This window comes from Thalassophryne amazonica, chromosome 3, assembly GCF_902500255.1.
Source record: "Thalassophryne amazonica chromosome 3, fThaAma1.1, whole genome shotgun sequence".
Lineage (NCBI taxonomy): Eukaryota > Metazoa > Chordata > Actinopteri > Batrachoidiformes > Batrachoididae > Thalassophryne > Thalassophryne amazonica.
In genome coordinates, this window is record NC_047105.1 from 39,499,983 (window position 1) to 39,517,874 (window position 17,892).

Below are 17,892 nucleotides of genomic sequence, written 5' to 3' on the forward strand. Positions count from 1 at the left end.
TACACTGTACAAAATTACCCCATTTAAAACATTTTCGACAATATTATTTTTAATTCTAGACATATAAAATGCATTAGTCTGCATCATAAGTAATGTTTCTGTTTCAGAGACGTTTCCAAGATGTCTCTGAATGTTTCCGGGTTTTAAGATTCACTGTTGCCTGAGTCAACGTTCTGCAGACTGGATTTTGGGCCCAATATTTTATTTGCCTCCAACCAGAATGTGATATTTTTGTTTCTTTCTTTTCTTTAAACATGTTTTCCTTTGTCCGTTTTTAAAAACATTATATGAAATAGTAGTTTTATCATTCTTATTCAGTTTTGCAAGTGGAAATGGAGTTAATTTAGCACAATTATTTGTTGAAGTGGACTGATGTGTAGGATTTATGTTGTAAATTTAAAATTTTGGACTTATTTCCATTTATATTTGTCATGTTTTCTCTGTATTATAATATCGATAATATCGATACCAATGCTGGTATTGATATTGAACGATCCTCATATAAAAAGATCGATACTCAAGCTTTTTTTCTCTCCTGCACGCGCTGACTGCTGCGCACGCAGATTCATCAAAGTCTACTCTCTGTCTGTAAGAGCAGCGCTTCGCTGTGTCACACATCACGGAGCAGCGCACCCTTGTATTGTGGTTTGTCAGCCCTCTACCTCAGGAGATTTTGTTTTAAGTTGTGTTGAGTGATACTGTTGTCACGTACAATGTTTGGCGAAATTCTATCCTCGGTCTGGATCCTTTGGATCTATGAAGTTTAAATATGAAAAAGTATGGGTATCGATATCGGAGATACTAGGCCTGTATTTACTTGGTATCGGATCAATACCAAAATTCCCGGTATCGCCCACCTCTAGCCTTTTCCCTCCACCAAAACAAAAACAAAAAAACCCCTCTCTTAGACTTTTTTTTTTACGTATTTTTATGTTTATGACGTCCAATCTGGCAACACTGCTCTCGTTCGCGTTCACTGTACGTCACCATTCAGAGCTGGGAGGTAAATCATTCTATTCCAACATGTAGTTCCTTACCGCTTTTAGCTTCAGTTCAAGTTCACACTGTTCACGAATGGGTTCGCACTTTGATAGAAGTGTGAATAACCATGTCTGTGCTGCTGGAAACAGCAGTTTGGACAGCAGAGCGGTGTAGCTGTGTAATTAGCTAATGGCGCTAAGCTAACTGGGTTATCAGGCCGTGTTTATGTGCTAATTAGACAGCTAGCCGCCAGTTGGCAGCCACGGAGAGTTAAATCCAGGTTAGCCACACAAATAATGGCAAAGTAATGTTATCAAATAAGCACACACCGAGAAGAAAAGAAAAATGAAGAAATCTAGAAGTCTGACTCCTTCACCTGTGAATGGAAAACAGAGTAATGGTGAGTAGCTAATGTTGCCACTTTTGGTGATCCAGCTGGTGTGCTTTTGTTAATTGCATAGTTTTTGTTGTTTTTTTCCTGCAGCCACTGGCAGTCGGAGTTAACTTTGGGTGTGTTTTTGATACTTGCAAGTCTTGTAGAAGAAGGACTGCAGTACAGGTCTCCATCTAGCAGATGCTCAAAGTGCTTTGCAACGATGCCTCACGTAGTTTGCCAGCCAGGGCAGGTACCCATTTTTACAGCTGGGTGAACTGTGGCGAGTACTCATGGCTTTAATTAAGTGGTAAATACTTTTGTGTAGTGCTGCTCAATCAGGTGCAAATGGTCAAAGCACTGCTTTGCCTGCCAGATGTCACATACTGAGATGACCCCCGTACCAGATTTGTGTGGTTTGCCGCGGAGCCACGTCGCTTCCGGCGAAGTGGCCAACCCGAAGGTGAGAATTCGTACCTCTGCGACTGGCCGCCTGATGAAAACAAGCCTGGGCTGCATTGATTGCCTGTTGAAATCAGCTGGTTTTGTTTTGTCTTTAGCTTGCTTCTAACAGCCAGCTGATAGCTATCACTGCCTGGAACGACGAAATTTATACACCAAGCTGACCTGAAATGAACCATTGTACATTAAATTTACTTTATCATGTTACAGAGTAACATATGTCACATCTAATAGAATCCAGTGGATGTTGACCTTGTGTCTGTGTTTAATTGAGATGTAGCAATTTGGAGATCTTGGGCAGAAGTAGTTGTACCCATGAAGTCAATCAGAGTTAACCAAGGCACCTTGAAGAATTGGGATCAGGGTGGTTGGCATAGCCCAGGGCAGCAGCTTGATTTTGGTCATGATAACAACCAGGGAGAAGGTCCATCAGGCCAACTACATGGGGAGATCATGTATAGGAATCTCCTGTTCCATCTGTTCATGAGTCTTGTAAGTGCAAATCCTCCTGTATTTGGTGGATTTCAGTGAAACTCACAATGGTAGCAGATCATTCAAGTGTAGATAATTGGGCTTTTGTTGCTTTATGATGTTTGTTAATGTGTAAACAGACCTGTTTGACTCTGCAATGTGTAGCTTATTGCCTTGTTCATTCAGGTGTTTCATTACAGCAGACTTACTACCACTGATGGACAAGCAACTGGAATGGGAGAGCAGGAACATGGAGGGATTTCGGTATCACTTCCTGTGCTCAGATCTCTATTTAGTTAATCTTAAAATAGTTGGCTAATTACCTCCGCCAAGGAGGTTATGTTTTCAGTCTTGTCCATTTGTTTGTTGGTTTGTTAGCAGGATTACTCAAAAAATCCTCAAAGCATTTCAGTGAAATTTTTTTTTTACCAGGGGTGTATCTTGGCCTAACTTAGAAGCCATTAAATTTTGGTAATTATCCGGAACACGATCCGGAGCCAGTAATTTTTTAAGGATTCTTTATCATTGCAGGATAGGGCCAATTTCAACATTTTTGCATTGAACTTCATGAAGATGGGTCACAAAGGCTGAACAAAAATTAAGTTACGACACAACAGTAATTCAGCATTTGTTTCTCCTTATTAAATAAACTTTCTCTTTATAAATACATTTGCTGAAGATCTAAGGGTTTAACCCTTTGGGGCTGACACTGTCATATACGATGACTGAGACCAAGCTTTACTAAATTATAAATAACTTTTTAATGATATGAGATGGAAACTTACTTTTTTTGCTGAAAAGTTAACTCCGCTGACTTTTGAGCCACCGTCCACCATCTTTGTACTCCTCATAGAAGCTGTGTGATGACGTCAGCAATGTGAGTGTCCAGTCGGAATTGGTTCACCGTCACATGGTTTTCCAAAATCCAATTGTAGGGCAGATTCATCTCAAGTGTTAGAAGTGATGTGTTACTAGTTTATTATAGTTTGCCGTGTGTTTTGAATAAATGTGTGGAAAATTATTTTCCGCTTTCCTTTTTTTTCTTATTTCTGATTGTAAACCTGTATTACACTTATAAAACACAATATAGCATATATATTTTGAAAGTACAGGTTGTCCTGTAAAAAGAGACATAAAACTTGATTGTGGGATGCAGGGAGAGCTGTTAACAGCAATAATAAAACATTTATGCCAGGCGAGTGAACTGTCCAAAAAATGCTCTCGGACCCCAGAGGGTTAAACACTGAATCTGAAACATGACGGTAGATGCGTGAAACGACATGGAATAAGTCTCTTTGCCAAAGGGTATTCCGTGTGACATCAGTGACCCTATGGCCTTGGCGGAGGTTTGCGCTCTCCGAGTGCTTCTAGTTGAACTATTTTTTTAAAGTTTGCATCCCTATAAAGTTAGATTACCTTCATTTCAGAAATAATTTTGGGTTGTAGCTAAAACATTTCGCTTTACATCTGCTGCTTTGTATCTCTTATTTTTACACAGCAACAAAATAGTTTATTTGCACATACATCCTGGGTGTGTGGAAGTAATAACACTTTCATCAACTACACATAATTTACTACTTAAAACATTTGCTAAATTACTGTTGTGTCTAACTGCCATGATCTCAGAAAGTTATTGTTGTTTTCGAAGTGAGATGTGCAATTTGGTTAGAAATGTTAATTTTTTTTAATATCTCTGGTAATTGATTCTATGCCTTGGCTTCTTGTCAATGAGCCTCGTCACTGCGGCAATCCAGCACAGACTGTGAACAGTACTGTCTTTGTATCAGATTCCAAACGGAAGAGGAAAATTGCAGACATCGCACAGGCGCTGACTGTGTGTCCTGTGGATGTAGCAGCTTTGAGGAGGATGGCCATCAGCGAGGGAGGACTACTGACTGACGAGATCCGCTGTAAAGTTTGGCCTCAACTTCTCAACGTCCCCACTCAAGTCTTGGAACAGGAGCCAGGTATCATGTAAAATAAAGACAGCAACAAAGGCTCCACAGCAGGCTTTCAGTTTTAGATGTTGTTGAGGGGGAAAAAAGTTACCTTTTCTCAAAATAACAGAAAATCTCAGGTTTCCCCTCGTGAGTCCGTGGGCAGTGCAAGATAGAACAGAGAACAACAATAATTTGAATTCAAGTTAATCCTACCAGGTTTATTAAATCAGCAGATCAGTCATCAAAAATCAGTCATTTTTGTGCAAAAATGGATTCAGATTGCATACACATCTTTAATAATGCCAAAAAACTGATACCTACAGCATTGTGCAGCAAACTGAACTCTCTTCTTTTCAAAAACAGAGTTTTTAAACTTGCAGTCCAGAAATCTGTCCAGGTGGGGCACCCAGTCCTGCACGTCTTTGGCCTGAGCACAAACATGTACTTCATGGTAGAGGTGGAACATTGTATTAATCCTTAGCCCCTTGTTGTGATGGAAACTGATCTAATAATCACCCTGGGTGCAGAGGTTTGCAAGCACATACACCCTCACTCTGCCTTTGCGGCAAGTGTAACTAATAATTAATGTAGATTAGTTTTAACGAGTCACTCTCTTCAGCTCCGTATAAGAACAGGTCCACGAATTCAGTTCACAACCAAGTTATTGTATTCTCCAGACACTTTCAAGATTGGCTTCCGATAACAAATAACCCAGTCATTGTTCTCCCTGTGGAAGCAAAGTTCTTTCACACAGTCAAAGTATGAGATCACTCACATTTTACAGAATGCAGAAGCAGCAATTAATTTTGAGCAGTACAATCATTCAACTGTACATTATTGATCAGCATAGTTCAAACATAAATGTACAAACCCTTTGATTATAAACAGAGGCAACAGCAACATTATTTGCAGTACACATCTTGACCTCATGACCTTTGAACATATCATGGAACATGTCAGGCATTAGTCATGACTTTATTAGTCATTAGTCATTTATTCAATACCTAGTTCATTTAAACCTGCATGGTGCATACTTCTAAGCATTTGTTACTTTTTGAAAGTAATGAACACAAAACCTTTTATTCAATTTGGTAACTCTTAGCATTGTTAGCATGCAAAGCTAATTATGAGTAAAATAGGATATATTTTCATTTATTCTTTACAGTGCATTGTCATTTTTACTTATTTATCTCACAATGTTTGCAAAAAAATATATTACACTATTTCTGAAGTATCTTTGGATGTTAAATCAGCAATTGTGGAATCATTTATCAGCTTGCTGTGTTCCAGTGAACCTGATCTCTGAGGGCACCGCGCTCTGCCCTCAATCTTGTGCACCCTGCCTCTTATCTTGCATGCCATGCTCTCCCGTGCCCATGCCCTGTCCAAATTCGGCCTTTCATGTCATCGTTACCGATTCAAAATTTATTTAAAACTTTCAAAAATCAATTTATTAAAATAATGTTTTCTCCATTTTGTTTCAGTTCTTCCTCACTGCTGTAAATGTACTTGCTGTCACACAACCTTCTCGGCTTCCATACAACAGTGCGCGCCACGTTAACAAGTAAGCTCAGCTTATTAGCACAGAGCAGTAACACAGTCAACCCGGTCCGTAAGGCCTGTACATTGCCATGTTTATTTCCATCAGTCACCAACATTTCGGCAAGTCTCTCTCCCGCTTTCTGCAGGAGGCGGGATCAGCCTGCTTTGTGTTTGAGGGGTACTCAGTACAGTGAACCAGACAGTTGAAAAAAATGCCATCACTCCATCCAGAAGGTTTGGAAGAATAAATGGAATTGGTTAACTTACCTTTTTCTGCCAAAATAGGAACCTAAAAGCCAAATCAGACCACGCTGTATTTGACTTTAAGAAGACAACGCCACCAGTTTATTACAAACATTGAAATGTTTCATGAATTGGTTTAAGATTTCATAATGGAATGTTTGGCAAATAGGTTTTGTGAGATTTGTCATTGCGTACTATTCAATCAAACTTAAAATTAACAAAATATTCTAGGCAGTCTGGTTCGCCACATCTCTTAAAAAGTCAGAATAAAAACCGCGCTGCAGAGTACATTCATCCAACGCTAATGACAAGAGCTGTAATCCAATTCAAAAACATTTAATGACAAAATAAAGTTGTTACAAATGTCTCATGCAGCTCTCTGCTGCTCACAGATTAAACGTAGTGTTTGCAAGTTTTGAACATGGCAGCAAATGCTATATCCATCTAATGTTAATGTGTTTTTAATTTTAATTAACATTTTAATTGTTATTTGACCCATGTATAACATCAAATGGCATGAAATATAACACAAAGTAATGAAATATGAAGTTTGTATCATATTTAACTTTATATTAAATTGGCTCAAGCTTTGGCTCTTAAAATGGATAAAAACTGACAAAAATGAATCATGACAGTTCAGTATTCAAGCATTGTAAATAATCTTATGACTAGTAAATTTGATGTGCAACTACAGTGTGTCATTCTTCTGATATCAAACCAGGGAATGATTGTAGATTCAGTGCCTAGTCTTTTAATGTCAGAACAAAAATTCTGGACTGTTTTCAGGTTTTTGCATGAGTAGGTGATGGTCTAGTGGTTAAGTGTTGGGTTTGAGACCAAGAGGATTCTTGGTTTAAATCCCAACCTGACTGGAAAATCAAAGTATATTAAGCTTTCTTGTGTTTTCAGTCATTTTTTGTTTAGTTCAAGTGCAAAGAGAAAGTAAATAAAGACTTGGGGATAAATGGTATGCTCCATCGAAGGTCAGAAATTTCCACTTAACCTCCACATGTACCACATGTGCTCAAAGTTCACAGTTCAACATGGTTGCTCCAGGTAGTAACAGTCATGAAAGTTGTGGTTTTACTGTTTTTAGCGTTTGTCTTTTTTGTGTGTTCAATTTAGTGAGTCATGCACAGTGTAATTTCTTAGTGCTTCTGTCAACATGTTGCTGCAGTATTTTTATGCGTGAAATGCTCTGTCATATATTGATTATGAACTAGTGGCATTCTCACCCTTTACTTAAGGTGCCCTGACACGAGCATGTTTTTGATTCACGCAACAGCACGACCTGTGTCGTGATGTGTCGTGCTGGAGAGTAAACTTGTCTTTAACGAGTGCAAACAGGACGCCAGAGGGGCGCCGGTGTGTGCTATTGAGCACAGAGAATTTTGAAATGTTCAAAAAATCTTTCACGCACAAATGTCGTGCTATGTGGCACAATCTAATCTCCAACAGGACGTGCAGCTCGTCAAGTGAAATAAAGAAACGGTGAACTGAGCAAGTGGTGACGTCAGCAGATCACATCAGAGCGCAGCTTGTGTAAAGGATTATAGCAAGAAGTTAAATCTGTTATAAACATAAAAATAAATACTTTAACAGCTGCACACAATGTAAACAACTCAAACAATTGCCTATTTAGACAGCTCAAAATGCTTTCTGCAGCTTGTTAGGCGTGCGTGCGCAAACGGCTTCAGCCTCCTCTGTGATTCAGGAAGTGATTAGAACCGTTTTCAATGGCCAATTTGAAGAAAGAAAAAAAAGATTACTCCGCCACAAAATAATTATTTTATATACGCAGTGTCCACCGCAGAGCGTGTGGCAGCCGGTAGTACAAAGAACGGCATCCAGCTGTGAACACAGCAGGTGGGATTGTCACAACACAGGTCGTTCTGTTGCGTGAATCAAAAACATGCTCGTGTCAGGGCACCTTTAGGAGTTCTGATTTAAATGGAATGCGGCAAAAGTCTCCTTGTGTGCATGCTCAAAGTTTGGAGCCACTGTCATTGTCTCCCATCACCCTGGTGTGGGGGCACAGAAATGCTGTTTGTACTTGTGTGTGTGTGTGTGTGTGTGTGTGTGTGTGTGTGTGTGTGTGTGTGTGTGTGTGTGTGTGTGTGTGTGTGTGTGTGTGTGTGTGTGTGTGTGTGTGTGTCACAGTAACCTCCCACAGGTTGAGGGTGGGACACCAAATTTGTGCCACATACATTCATTGCTTGATGATCTCTGTTGACTTCGTTGATGAGTGACCCTGATCTAATTTTCAAGGTCACATAGCAAAAAACCTGAAACACGGTGTTGCCAACTCCTCAGTCAGAAAAGTGGCTATTGGCCGTCCTAAAAATCGCTAGAAGTTGCTAATTGATGTCCTAGTCTTATTTACATAATATGATGTCATAACAGATGCTGTAGGACAAAAGAATAACGTTGTGGGAGAGACAAAAATGTGAGTAAAAATACCTTAATTAGTACTACAAATAAACTTGATTCTTTGTTTGTTTATTTATTTTGCTGTTAAAATTGGCCATCACTTCTCAAAATAATAACTTCTCAATGCCAGGGCTTCTCGGAGTCTGGAGACTAATTAAGCCTACATCCGGACTGACAACCTCTTAATTTGTCACACGACGCTCTCTTATGACATGTTCGTTCATCTCTTCCCACTTAGCCTAAATATTATTGCCTACTTTTCTACTGCTGGGTGTGCACTGTGCATGTACAGAGCAATGATCAGATCATTGCAACAGCAGTGATTTCCGTGCAAAACTAATTTTTTTGGTTTTAAATCTCGCTCCAAAACAGGATGTGGTCAGCCGCGGCAGCATTGCGCGTGTGATTCATTTGCACTTTGAATGTGGAGGAGTGTAGATCTCCGTCCGCTCTGCTCCCAGTGCCTTGCAGCTGCCACTCAGTGAAAACAGAGACTGTAGATCAGTATGTGCTTTCACTTTTGAGTCGCCAAACACCAGAAAGTCTCCAATGATGCCAGGAAAAGTAGCTTGAATTGTCGTTAGTCACTTTTGTGAAAATACGTTAAGAATGTTTGGAAAGTCACCAGATTTAGTGAGAAAGTTGTCAGGTTGGTAACACTAGAAAAATGTTGCACTCCAAAGAAGTAATATGCACAAGTGATCTTGAGCAAGTACATTGTTGTTCAAGATCTGGTCTCAAATATTCCATTCTTCTGACGGAGCTCTTTGACCAAGTGCTGACAGCTACAAGATGCACTGAGATCAGAGCGTTTTGTGCTTAGCCATCATAACTGCAGGTCTGTTTGACAGTATTAAAAAAACAAATATAGCTGACAGTGTTAGAAACACAAACGTGTGCTTTGATCATCGCTGGCCAAAATATGAGCGAGTTGCTGCTAACAGACGTGTACTTGACAAAAACTGTTGCAAGAAGTGGTTCATTGTGTTCATGTTCAGAGATGTAACAAACAGCTTGTGATGGGCCTCACATTTTAGCATTCAGTGTGATTGTTTACTGGAATAAAAGTTACAGTTTTGTTTCATTTTATGTCTTACCTTGAATTTGTATAATAAGATGATTGATTGTCTCATGCTGTTACAAACTCGGCCAATTTAGTTTCTGTTTTGCAAGAACGTTAATAATGGAGTCTCAGCAGGTTCAAGCTCTCTCACACACTTTTTTCCCCCTCCTTCCTCTAATGATGTGAATGGTGACATTTCCTCTCCAGAAATGGTGGAACGGGAGAACAACAAGGACTACAACCAGGTTTTGTTGGATGTCCAGCGTTCATTACGTAGGTTCCCACCTGGTGAGTAAAAACCATTTATTTTCTGATAGCCTACAAGCCTGTACGATGATTACAGTGAGTTGTGCTGTTTTGTTTGATACACAATGTTTACAGTTGTTAATGGTCCATCCAGTATTGTAATTGGTTGCATGTTTAAAGGAAAACTTTGCTTTATGTTTTAATAGATGTGTCTCAGCACAGTTTTAGGGTTCATGACGGGTTGACATGGTGCAGAGTTCAGTGTTGAAGGTTGATCCATTGTCTAGGACAAGTAAAAAGAAAACAAAACAGAAAGCCGTATAGACCATTTAAGGCGGGTGTGTGAACATGATCTGTACCAGTCCAAGCCCTTGAAAGGTTTTGTTAACATTGGGGAATAGAGAAATACTTTATCTTTGCTCAAACCTAGATTCAGGTAGGACACACCAGCATGTAGAAGTTGTGATGTCCCTGTGGGTTTTTTTTTGTTTTGTTTTGTTTTTTGATGGCTCTTGTTCATTCTGTTGCAGATCATCATCCATCTACAGTTAGGAACCTCTATTATACACAGTTTGCTTTTACTAAAATAATTCAAGATTCATGTTCAGCTTTTGTGCCTCTAGTGGATGAAGGAGGGAAGGACATGTAACCACATGCATACAAAACTGCTGATGGCAGGCACACCAAGCGCATTACTCAGAAAATGGAATTTGGTGCAAATATTTCGTATTCATGAATATTACTGAATGACCAACAGAACAGTGATGGCGAGATGTAGCCTCCAAGACAAAGGGTTTATTACATAAACACTCATACGAGCTCATTAGAGACTAGTGACATCTACTGGTGAAATAATGTATAGTGGTGCACTTACCATTAGCACTCAATAAACTCATCATTTTACCAGCTGGTGTATATCGTGTCTGTTTTTTCTGCAGAAGAAAAAATGGTTTCCCTCTTGTCCATAGGACAGTTTGGCCAAAATGCTTTGTTGATGCCTGTAGTGGCACATGCGAATCTTCAATAACTTGGCTGTTAACGCTTACTAATGGGCCTGTACAGGTATGCCAGATGAGCAGAGGGAGGGTCTACAGGAAGAGCTGATTGACATCATCCTCCGAGTTCTAAAACGTAATCCCCAGTTGCACTACTACCAAGGATACCATGATATTGTTGTCACTTTCTTATTGGTCCTGGGAGAGCGTCTAGCAACCGCGCTGGTAGAGAAGCTCTCCACACACCACCTCAGGTACACATACACACTTTGTCCTGTGAATGATTGTATACCTCTTTCATAATCATGTCTAAAAATACTTTCTGTTGTACCCTCCTCCTCAGGGACTTCATGGATCCAACCATGGACAACACAAAACACATTCTTAACTATTTGATGCCCATCATTGAGAGGGTGAACCCTGAGGTGCATGACTTCATGCAGCAGTAAGACTGTGTCTGGTGTTTCTGTGACCCCTTATCATTTTAAATGATGTCTGTCTGCAGTTAATAGTTGATCGTATTGTAAATAAGACAAAAAGCTCCTCATAAGTATAGTTTTCCTGTCAAATGACCATAATGGGCACTGCACGTTTTAGTTTATTAAAAGCAAAAATGGCTTCCAAGTTATGAACGAGTTCAAAAACACTTTGAAAATTGCAGTGCCACAAAACTCATGGAATTTTTGCAACTATGTAAAGAAACTGCTATAAATCCTCATTTGCAATAAACTGAATTGGTTAAAAAAAAAATCTGAAGCTTTCCTGCTGTCCATACATGTCACACTTAACCTTTTTGTATAAGCACCTCTTGCTTTTAGTTTTTGTGTTCTATTAACCGGTGTCATTAAATGTGTTACTGGTATGTTGAAACTGCATTCTTATATTGCATTCCTTTTTCTTGGTTTCCTTCCGTTTTGTCTTTATTTTCCTGTGACTTATCTGTGATTCATCCAAAGAAAATGCTTTAAGTGTAATTCTAAAATTTGGTGAGGGGGTCTCAGACCCCACGTTGGCAACCACAGCCTCAGACTACAGATAAATGTCTGTTTGTACCATAAAGGTCGACAAGAATGCTGTAATTTTTAGTGTTTTAGCCCAAATAAATCACATTTTTAGCAGTGATTCCCAAATCCGTTGGATTATTTGAAGAGAATTTCTTAAACAATGGCATTTGCTGTAACACGGTGAAAACATTTCCCTTTTTTCCCAAATGTTGAAAACGGCCTGTAGTACGCTGAAACAAAGGTACTGCAAAGCTTTGACAGAAGGAATAAAACGACACACCTGAGGGACTCTGATTCTGTTACCACAGTTGAAGTTCCAAGAACTTTGATATGAGTAATTGAATTGTCAGGATTTACAGTAATCACAGACTAACAGCTGGTAACTTTAGGTGTGTTTCAGTTTTGAAGTCTTTTAAGTCACTTTCTACCTCAGGTTTGCTGGAATATGCTGATGTGTGTTGTACTTGCATCCTCAGAGCTGAGGTGGGAACCGTCTTTGCCCTCAGCTGGTTGATCACATGGTTTGGTCACGTCCTGTCAGATTTCCGCCACGTTGTCCGGTTGTACGACTTCTTCCTCGCCTGCCACCCCTTGATGCCTATCTATTTTGCTGCTGTGGTGAGTGCATCTTGTCTGCTCTTTCCAGTGAATTTCTTTTGTTTGTTTTACTTGGGTGATGTCTGGTTCACATCCCAGACCTTATACAGTTACGCCTCCACTATAATTGTACAAGGTCAGAGATTGTATCAATGACCTAATTTCCCTGAAAACCCAAGTCACATTTTCCCTAAAAGAATCATTGTGACCAATCTTTAATAGACTTCTTTTCCACCCCATGGGGTTCCCTTGGATCCATAAAAAGGCATTGAATTTGTTAATCTAAGACTGTGTTAGTATTAGTATTAGTATTTAAATATCTAAAATCAGTGTTTCAAAAGTCTTAAAAATGACAAGATGTAGAAGAATTTTATTCATGTTGTCTTGACATTGCAATTACAGATACCAAAATAAATGTCAATATCTATTTGTTTATAATTCAGTGAATGTCCCGTGTAATGCTACCCAAGTGATCTAGCAGAACCAAGAAATCTCTTTTGTTGAACGCTCAGTGTTCTAGCAGCAAACAGTGTAATGTTGGTCTTAAATTTCATTCCGGCTTTTGAGGGAGGCTTCCCAAGGGAAGATAAACTTCTGTCTAATTTGATCTTCAAAAAAAAAGTCTTAAATTTTTCCTTAAGTTGTGGGAACTGACTCCAACATGAATCACTAATATATGCTATAATAAACTTTCTGTAGCTTGTTCAGCTGACAGTGGGTTTATATAGTTACTGACCAAGTTGAGTTATTTTCCCTCAAAGAATAGCTCAGTGCCCATCCTTCAGGCCTCTGGTCCATCCGAAAATGTATCACTGACACCAAAATAACCACTATCCTTTTTAGCCCATGGTTTTCAGCAGTTGGCTTCAGCCCACTAATGGACCCTGTAGCACCATCTAGTGGGCTGTGATTTTTATTTATTTATTTGTGTGTTGAAGCTAATTTTTAGTATTGTGCACCATTGATAATATTATTATTCCAGTATTAGTCTAATCTGTGATGAAAATTAGAGGTTTTAAAACCATATAAAACGTATAAACAACAACTGCTGAAGTAAATAATACATGATTTGTAACATTTTAAACATCAGTTTAAGACTCAGTTTGACAAGCTAATGTTCTATGCTTGGATGTAAGGATGGATAGCAAAAAATTAAAAGTTCCTGATGTGAACAGTAGAGTTAATATTTCACCTGAAAATACTGAAGTTGTGTGAAAATACAGTCCAGATTTATTGTTTTATCGTTTGTTTGTTTTTTGTATTGATTTAATTCCTGGGTTCCCATCTGTAAGAGGGAGTGAGTTTGCATTGAGCTTGCTTTAGCATATTTAAAGAATAATGCATTTGGAGAGACGCCCATTGAGACGGATGACAAGGTGATGACAGTACTCCTTTGGCTGAAGTCAGCCAAGGGCTTAAATGGTAAAATACCAACTAACACTGTTTGTATATATATATATATATATATATATATATATATATATACACACGAGGTCTGTGAGAAAAGTAACGGACCTTATTATTTTTTTCAAAAACTATATGGATTTGAATCACGTGTGATTACATCAGACATGCTTGAACCCTCGTGGGCATGCGAGTTTTTTCACGCCTGTCGGTTACGTCATTCGCCTGTGGGCAGTCTTTGAGTGAGGAGTGGCCCACCCTCTCGTCAATTTTTTTTATTGTTTAGGAATGGCTCAGAGACTGCTGCTTTGTTTGATAAAAAAAATTTTTCAAAAACTGTAAGGCACAACTGAGTGGACACCATTCAATAAATTCAGCTGGTTTTCGGTGAAAATTTTAATGGCTGATGAGAGATTTTGGAGTTTTACTGTCGCCGTAAGGACGGCCCACGGCACCTGACGGTGATCTGCGCTCTGAGGCGGCGGCGTCTCGCTGTTTCAAGCTGAAAACGTCCTAATTTCAGGCTCTGTTCACCCAGGTCGTCGTCAGAGAACAGAGAACTTTCAGAAGAATTTGGGATCAGGAGTTTATCCAGACATTCCACTGTTAAAGGAGATTTTGTAATGAAAGAACGTGCGGGCAGATTCACGTCGGGCCAGAACCCGACCGCGGGGGGTCGCCACAGGAAAAACACCTCCGTTGGAAACCTTAACGGACAAGTTGGAACATGCCCAGCTGTTAAACAATTTCTCAGATACTCACTTGTTGAAAGCCATCAAAAGCTGCCTGAATTTTACAAATGGTTTTCAACACGGAGGTGTTTTTCCTGTGGCGGCGCGAACGGATTTGGGGCGTCGTCACGGACCCCACTCGGCAAATTCGTCCGCACGTTCTTTTATTACAAAATCTCCTTTAACAGTGGAATGTCCGCATAAACTCCTCATGCCGGCTTCTTCTGAAACTTCTCTGTTCTCTGACTACGTCCTGGGTGAACAGAGCTTTAAATTAGGATGTTTTCAGCTCGAAACAGCCAGACGGACACCACCTCCGACCGCGCCGCGCCGATCCGCTTTGTGGGCTGTGCTTAAAGCGAAAGAAACTCCACAATCTCTCAACAGCCGTTAAACGTTACACCGAAAACCAGCTGAATTTCTCGAATAGTGTCCACTCAGTTGTGCCTTACAGTTTTTGACACACGGATATCCCTCACCGGTCCTGAAAAAATTTGATAAAGCAACGCACGCCGTCTCCCTGCAGCGTCTCAGACAAAGAGATTCCGACAGGAGGGGGAGTCCACACCTCACTCAAAGCCTGCCCACAGGCGAATGACGTCACCGACAGGCATGACAAAACTCACGCATGCGCACGAGGGTTCAAGCTTGTCTGACGTAAAAACATATGAATCAAATCCATTTATTTTTTGAAAAAAATAAAAAGGACTGCTTTTTTTATCACAGACCTCGTATATATATATAATACACACACACACACACACAGTGGCTTGCAAAAGTATTCAGCCTCTTGGTATTTCATGCATTTTAATTTGTTTATGGCATTTCAAACCCAAAAAAATCAGGCTTCTCAATATAAAAATTTCTAAATTATCTTCCTTAAACTCAAACAGAAAGTAAATCTGTACAACTTGATATAAATTAAAAATATAAAAGCCAAGATGATGGGTTGCATAATTAATCAGCCCCTTTGGTATAATACCTGTAAACAATCAGTTTAATTGCCGCTTTTTTTCAGACAAGTCAGGGGATGGATACATGAACATTTCCAAGTCACTGAATATGTCTTGAACTTTATTTACATCAGTTATGAAGAAATACAAACAGTATGGCACTGTATGGTAAATCTGTGTGGAGTAGACAGTTCTCAAAAACTGAGTGACTGTGCAAGAAGGAGAAGAGTGAGGAAAGCCACCAAGACACCCAGACAACCCAGAAGAAGTTACAGGCTTCTCTGGCTGTGATTGGAGAAATTGTGCACAGTGCAAGTTTTGCATTTTGTATCCCCAGTTATACAGCTTCATGATGAAGTGATACAGAGGAGGGTTTTCTTTCACCAAAACATTAAATCAAGGCTTGCATCTCAGAGGTACCTTCTGGCTGATTGTAGCTGAACTTTCAGGTCTTCATTTTAATCAAACCCTCCTCTGTACCACTTCATCATGAAGCTGTAAAATTGGGGATACAAAATGCAAAACATGTGCTCTGCATAATTTCTCAAATCACAGCCACAGAAGCCTGTAACTTCTTCTGGATTGTCTGGGTGTCTTGGTGGCTTTCCTCACTCTTCTCCTTCTTGCACAGTCACAGAGTTTTTGAGAACTGTCTAACCCACACAGATTTTGTATTTCTTCATAACTGATGTAAATAAAGTTCAAGACATATTCAGTGACTTGGATTTGTTCATGTATCCATCCCCTGACTTGTCTGAGGAAAACTGGAAATTAAACTGATTATTTACAAGTATTATACCAAAGGGGCTGGTTACTTATGCAACCCATCATCTTGACTTTTATATTTTTAATTCATTTATATCAAGTTGTACAGATTTACTTTCAGTTTGAGTCTAAGGAAGATAATTTTAGAAATTTCTATATTGAGAAGCCTGATCTATGTTTTGAATTTGAATGCCATAAACTAATTAAAATGTATGAAATAACAAGGGGCTGAATACTTTTGCAAGCCATTATGTGTGTGTGTATCCATCCACTGGTTTCTCCAACCAGAGCTTCAGTGAAACCACAGATGTGTGCAGTGACCACTTTGTGTTGCAGATCGTACTCTACAGAGAAGAGGAGGTGTTGGAGTGTGAATGTGACATGGCGATGGTTCATCACCTGCTGTCTCAGATTCCCCAGGATCTACCTTACGAGATGCTGATCAGCCAAGCAGGGGACCTCTTTGTCCAGTTCCCACCGTCTGAACTGGCTAGAGAGGCTGCTGCACATGAAAGGTACTTCACTGGCAATTTTTTATTGTTTAAGCAATATGTTGAGCTGTGCTTCATGTCTCTTTTCTTTCTCTGATTATCTCCACTCCTTCCTTCCTTCCTTCCTTCCTAAGCTTGGCAAGCTCTACATTTAAGGACTTTGAACTTGCATCCACTCAACAAAGGCCGGACTCTGTTCTGCGTCGCCGGCGTCGGTTGAATCAGGCTGCACTGGAGAAGTCGGGTTCAAACTCAGTCGTGGTGGTGGCCCGGCCGTCAGCAGCACGGAGGTTTGTCCGATTGGCCGTCATGGGTCTGACGGTGGCTTTAGGTGCAGCAGCATTCGCTGTGGTTAACACGGCGCTTGAGTGGGCGCCTAAACTGGACTTGTTCCCTTAAGTCCTGCAATTTTTACACTAACTTGTCAAGGATGGAGTCTAGTTGTTGGGGTTGCTTTTGGGACCCTTTGAAGCAACTCTACTTTGGCTGCTCGCTGTCTGAAGCGTGTTACTTGAACGGAACCGGTTCAGTCTCCCATAAGATGCACATAAACATCCAGCGCCGGACTTCAAGGGCCATTTTTGTCACTCTATTATGTGTGCAGCTGTATACCAGCAACTGTTGGTGATCTGTAGAATCCATCTTGTAATGAAGACTTATTTCTGGGTGTCATTAAACTTTATAAAATATATATTTGGTAATAAATATTAATATAGCTGACGTTGAGTTTTCCTCACAGATTAATGTCGAAAGTCTTTGTGGACTCCTTACACTTGAAACTGCTGCCAATTTTGAGAATGAATAAGTTGAAAATAGACCTGGTCAGAGTTTTCATCATCCCTGAATTTGAAGTACAGAAGTGCAAAATAGGGTCAAAAATAAATACAAAGAACAAATGGTGTCTGCACAGAATATTTAATAAAATGTCCAAAGTGATTGAAGAATAACAGCAACAATAACAAAACCCTGTCGTATTAAAGAATACAGACATAAAATGTACAGAGGATGCAGTTATTGGCACACTTTGGTGAATTTACATTAAATCACTTTAATTTCCAAGCTACTGGATATGTCTTGACTCGATTTACATCAATCATTCAGAAATGCAAACAGTGTGGTCCTTATGGTCAATTGGTCTGGAGTAGGCAGTTCTCAAAAACTGAGTGACCATGCCAGATGGAGACTCATGAGGGAAGCCATC

The 17,892-nt window shown here is 39.7% G+C and overlaps 1 protein-coding gene across 1 annotated transcript; it reads left to right on the forward strand.

Annotated features, from left to right (window-relative positions):
* The first annotated feature begins 960 nt into the window (after nucleotides 1-960).
* tbc1d20 (TBC1 domain family, member 20) lies at nucleotides 961-17,883 on the forward strand. The gene is made up of 8 exons (XM_034166077.1): nucleotides 961-1,381; nucleotides 4,075-4,254; nucleotides 9,713-9,793; nucleotides 10,814-11,000; nucleotides 11,090-11,191; nucleotides 12,227-12,368; nucleotides 16,537-16,715; nucleotides 16,826-17,883. The coding sequence occupies exons 1-8, from the start codon at nucleotides 1,327-1,329 to the stop codon at nucleotides 17,088-17,090; spliced, it is 1,191 nt and encodes a 396-aa protein (XP_034021968.1). The 5' UTR covers nucleotides 961-1,326; the 3' UTR covers nucleotides 17,091-17,883.
* The last annotated feature ends 9 nt before the right edge of the window (nucleotides 17,884-17,892 follow it).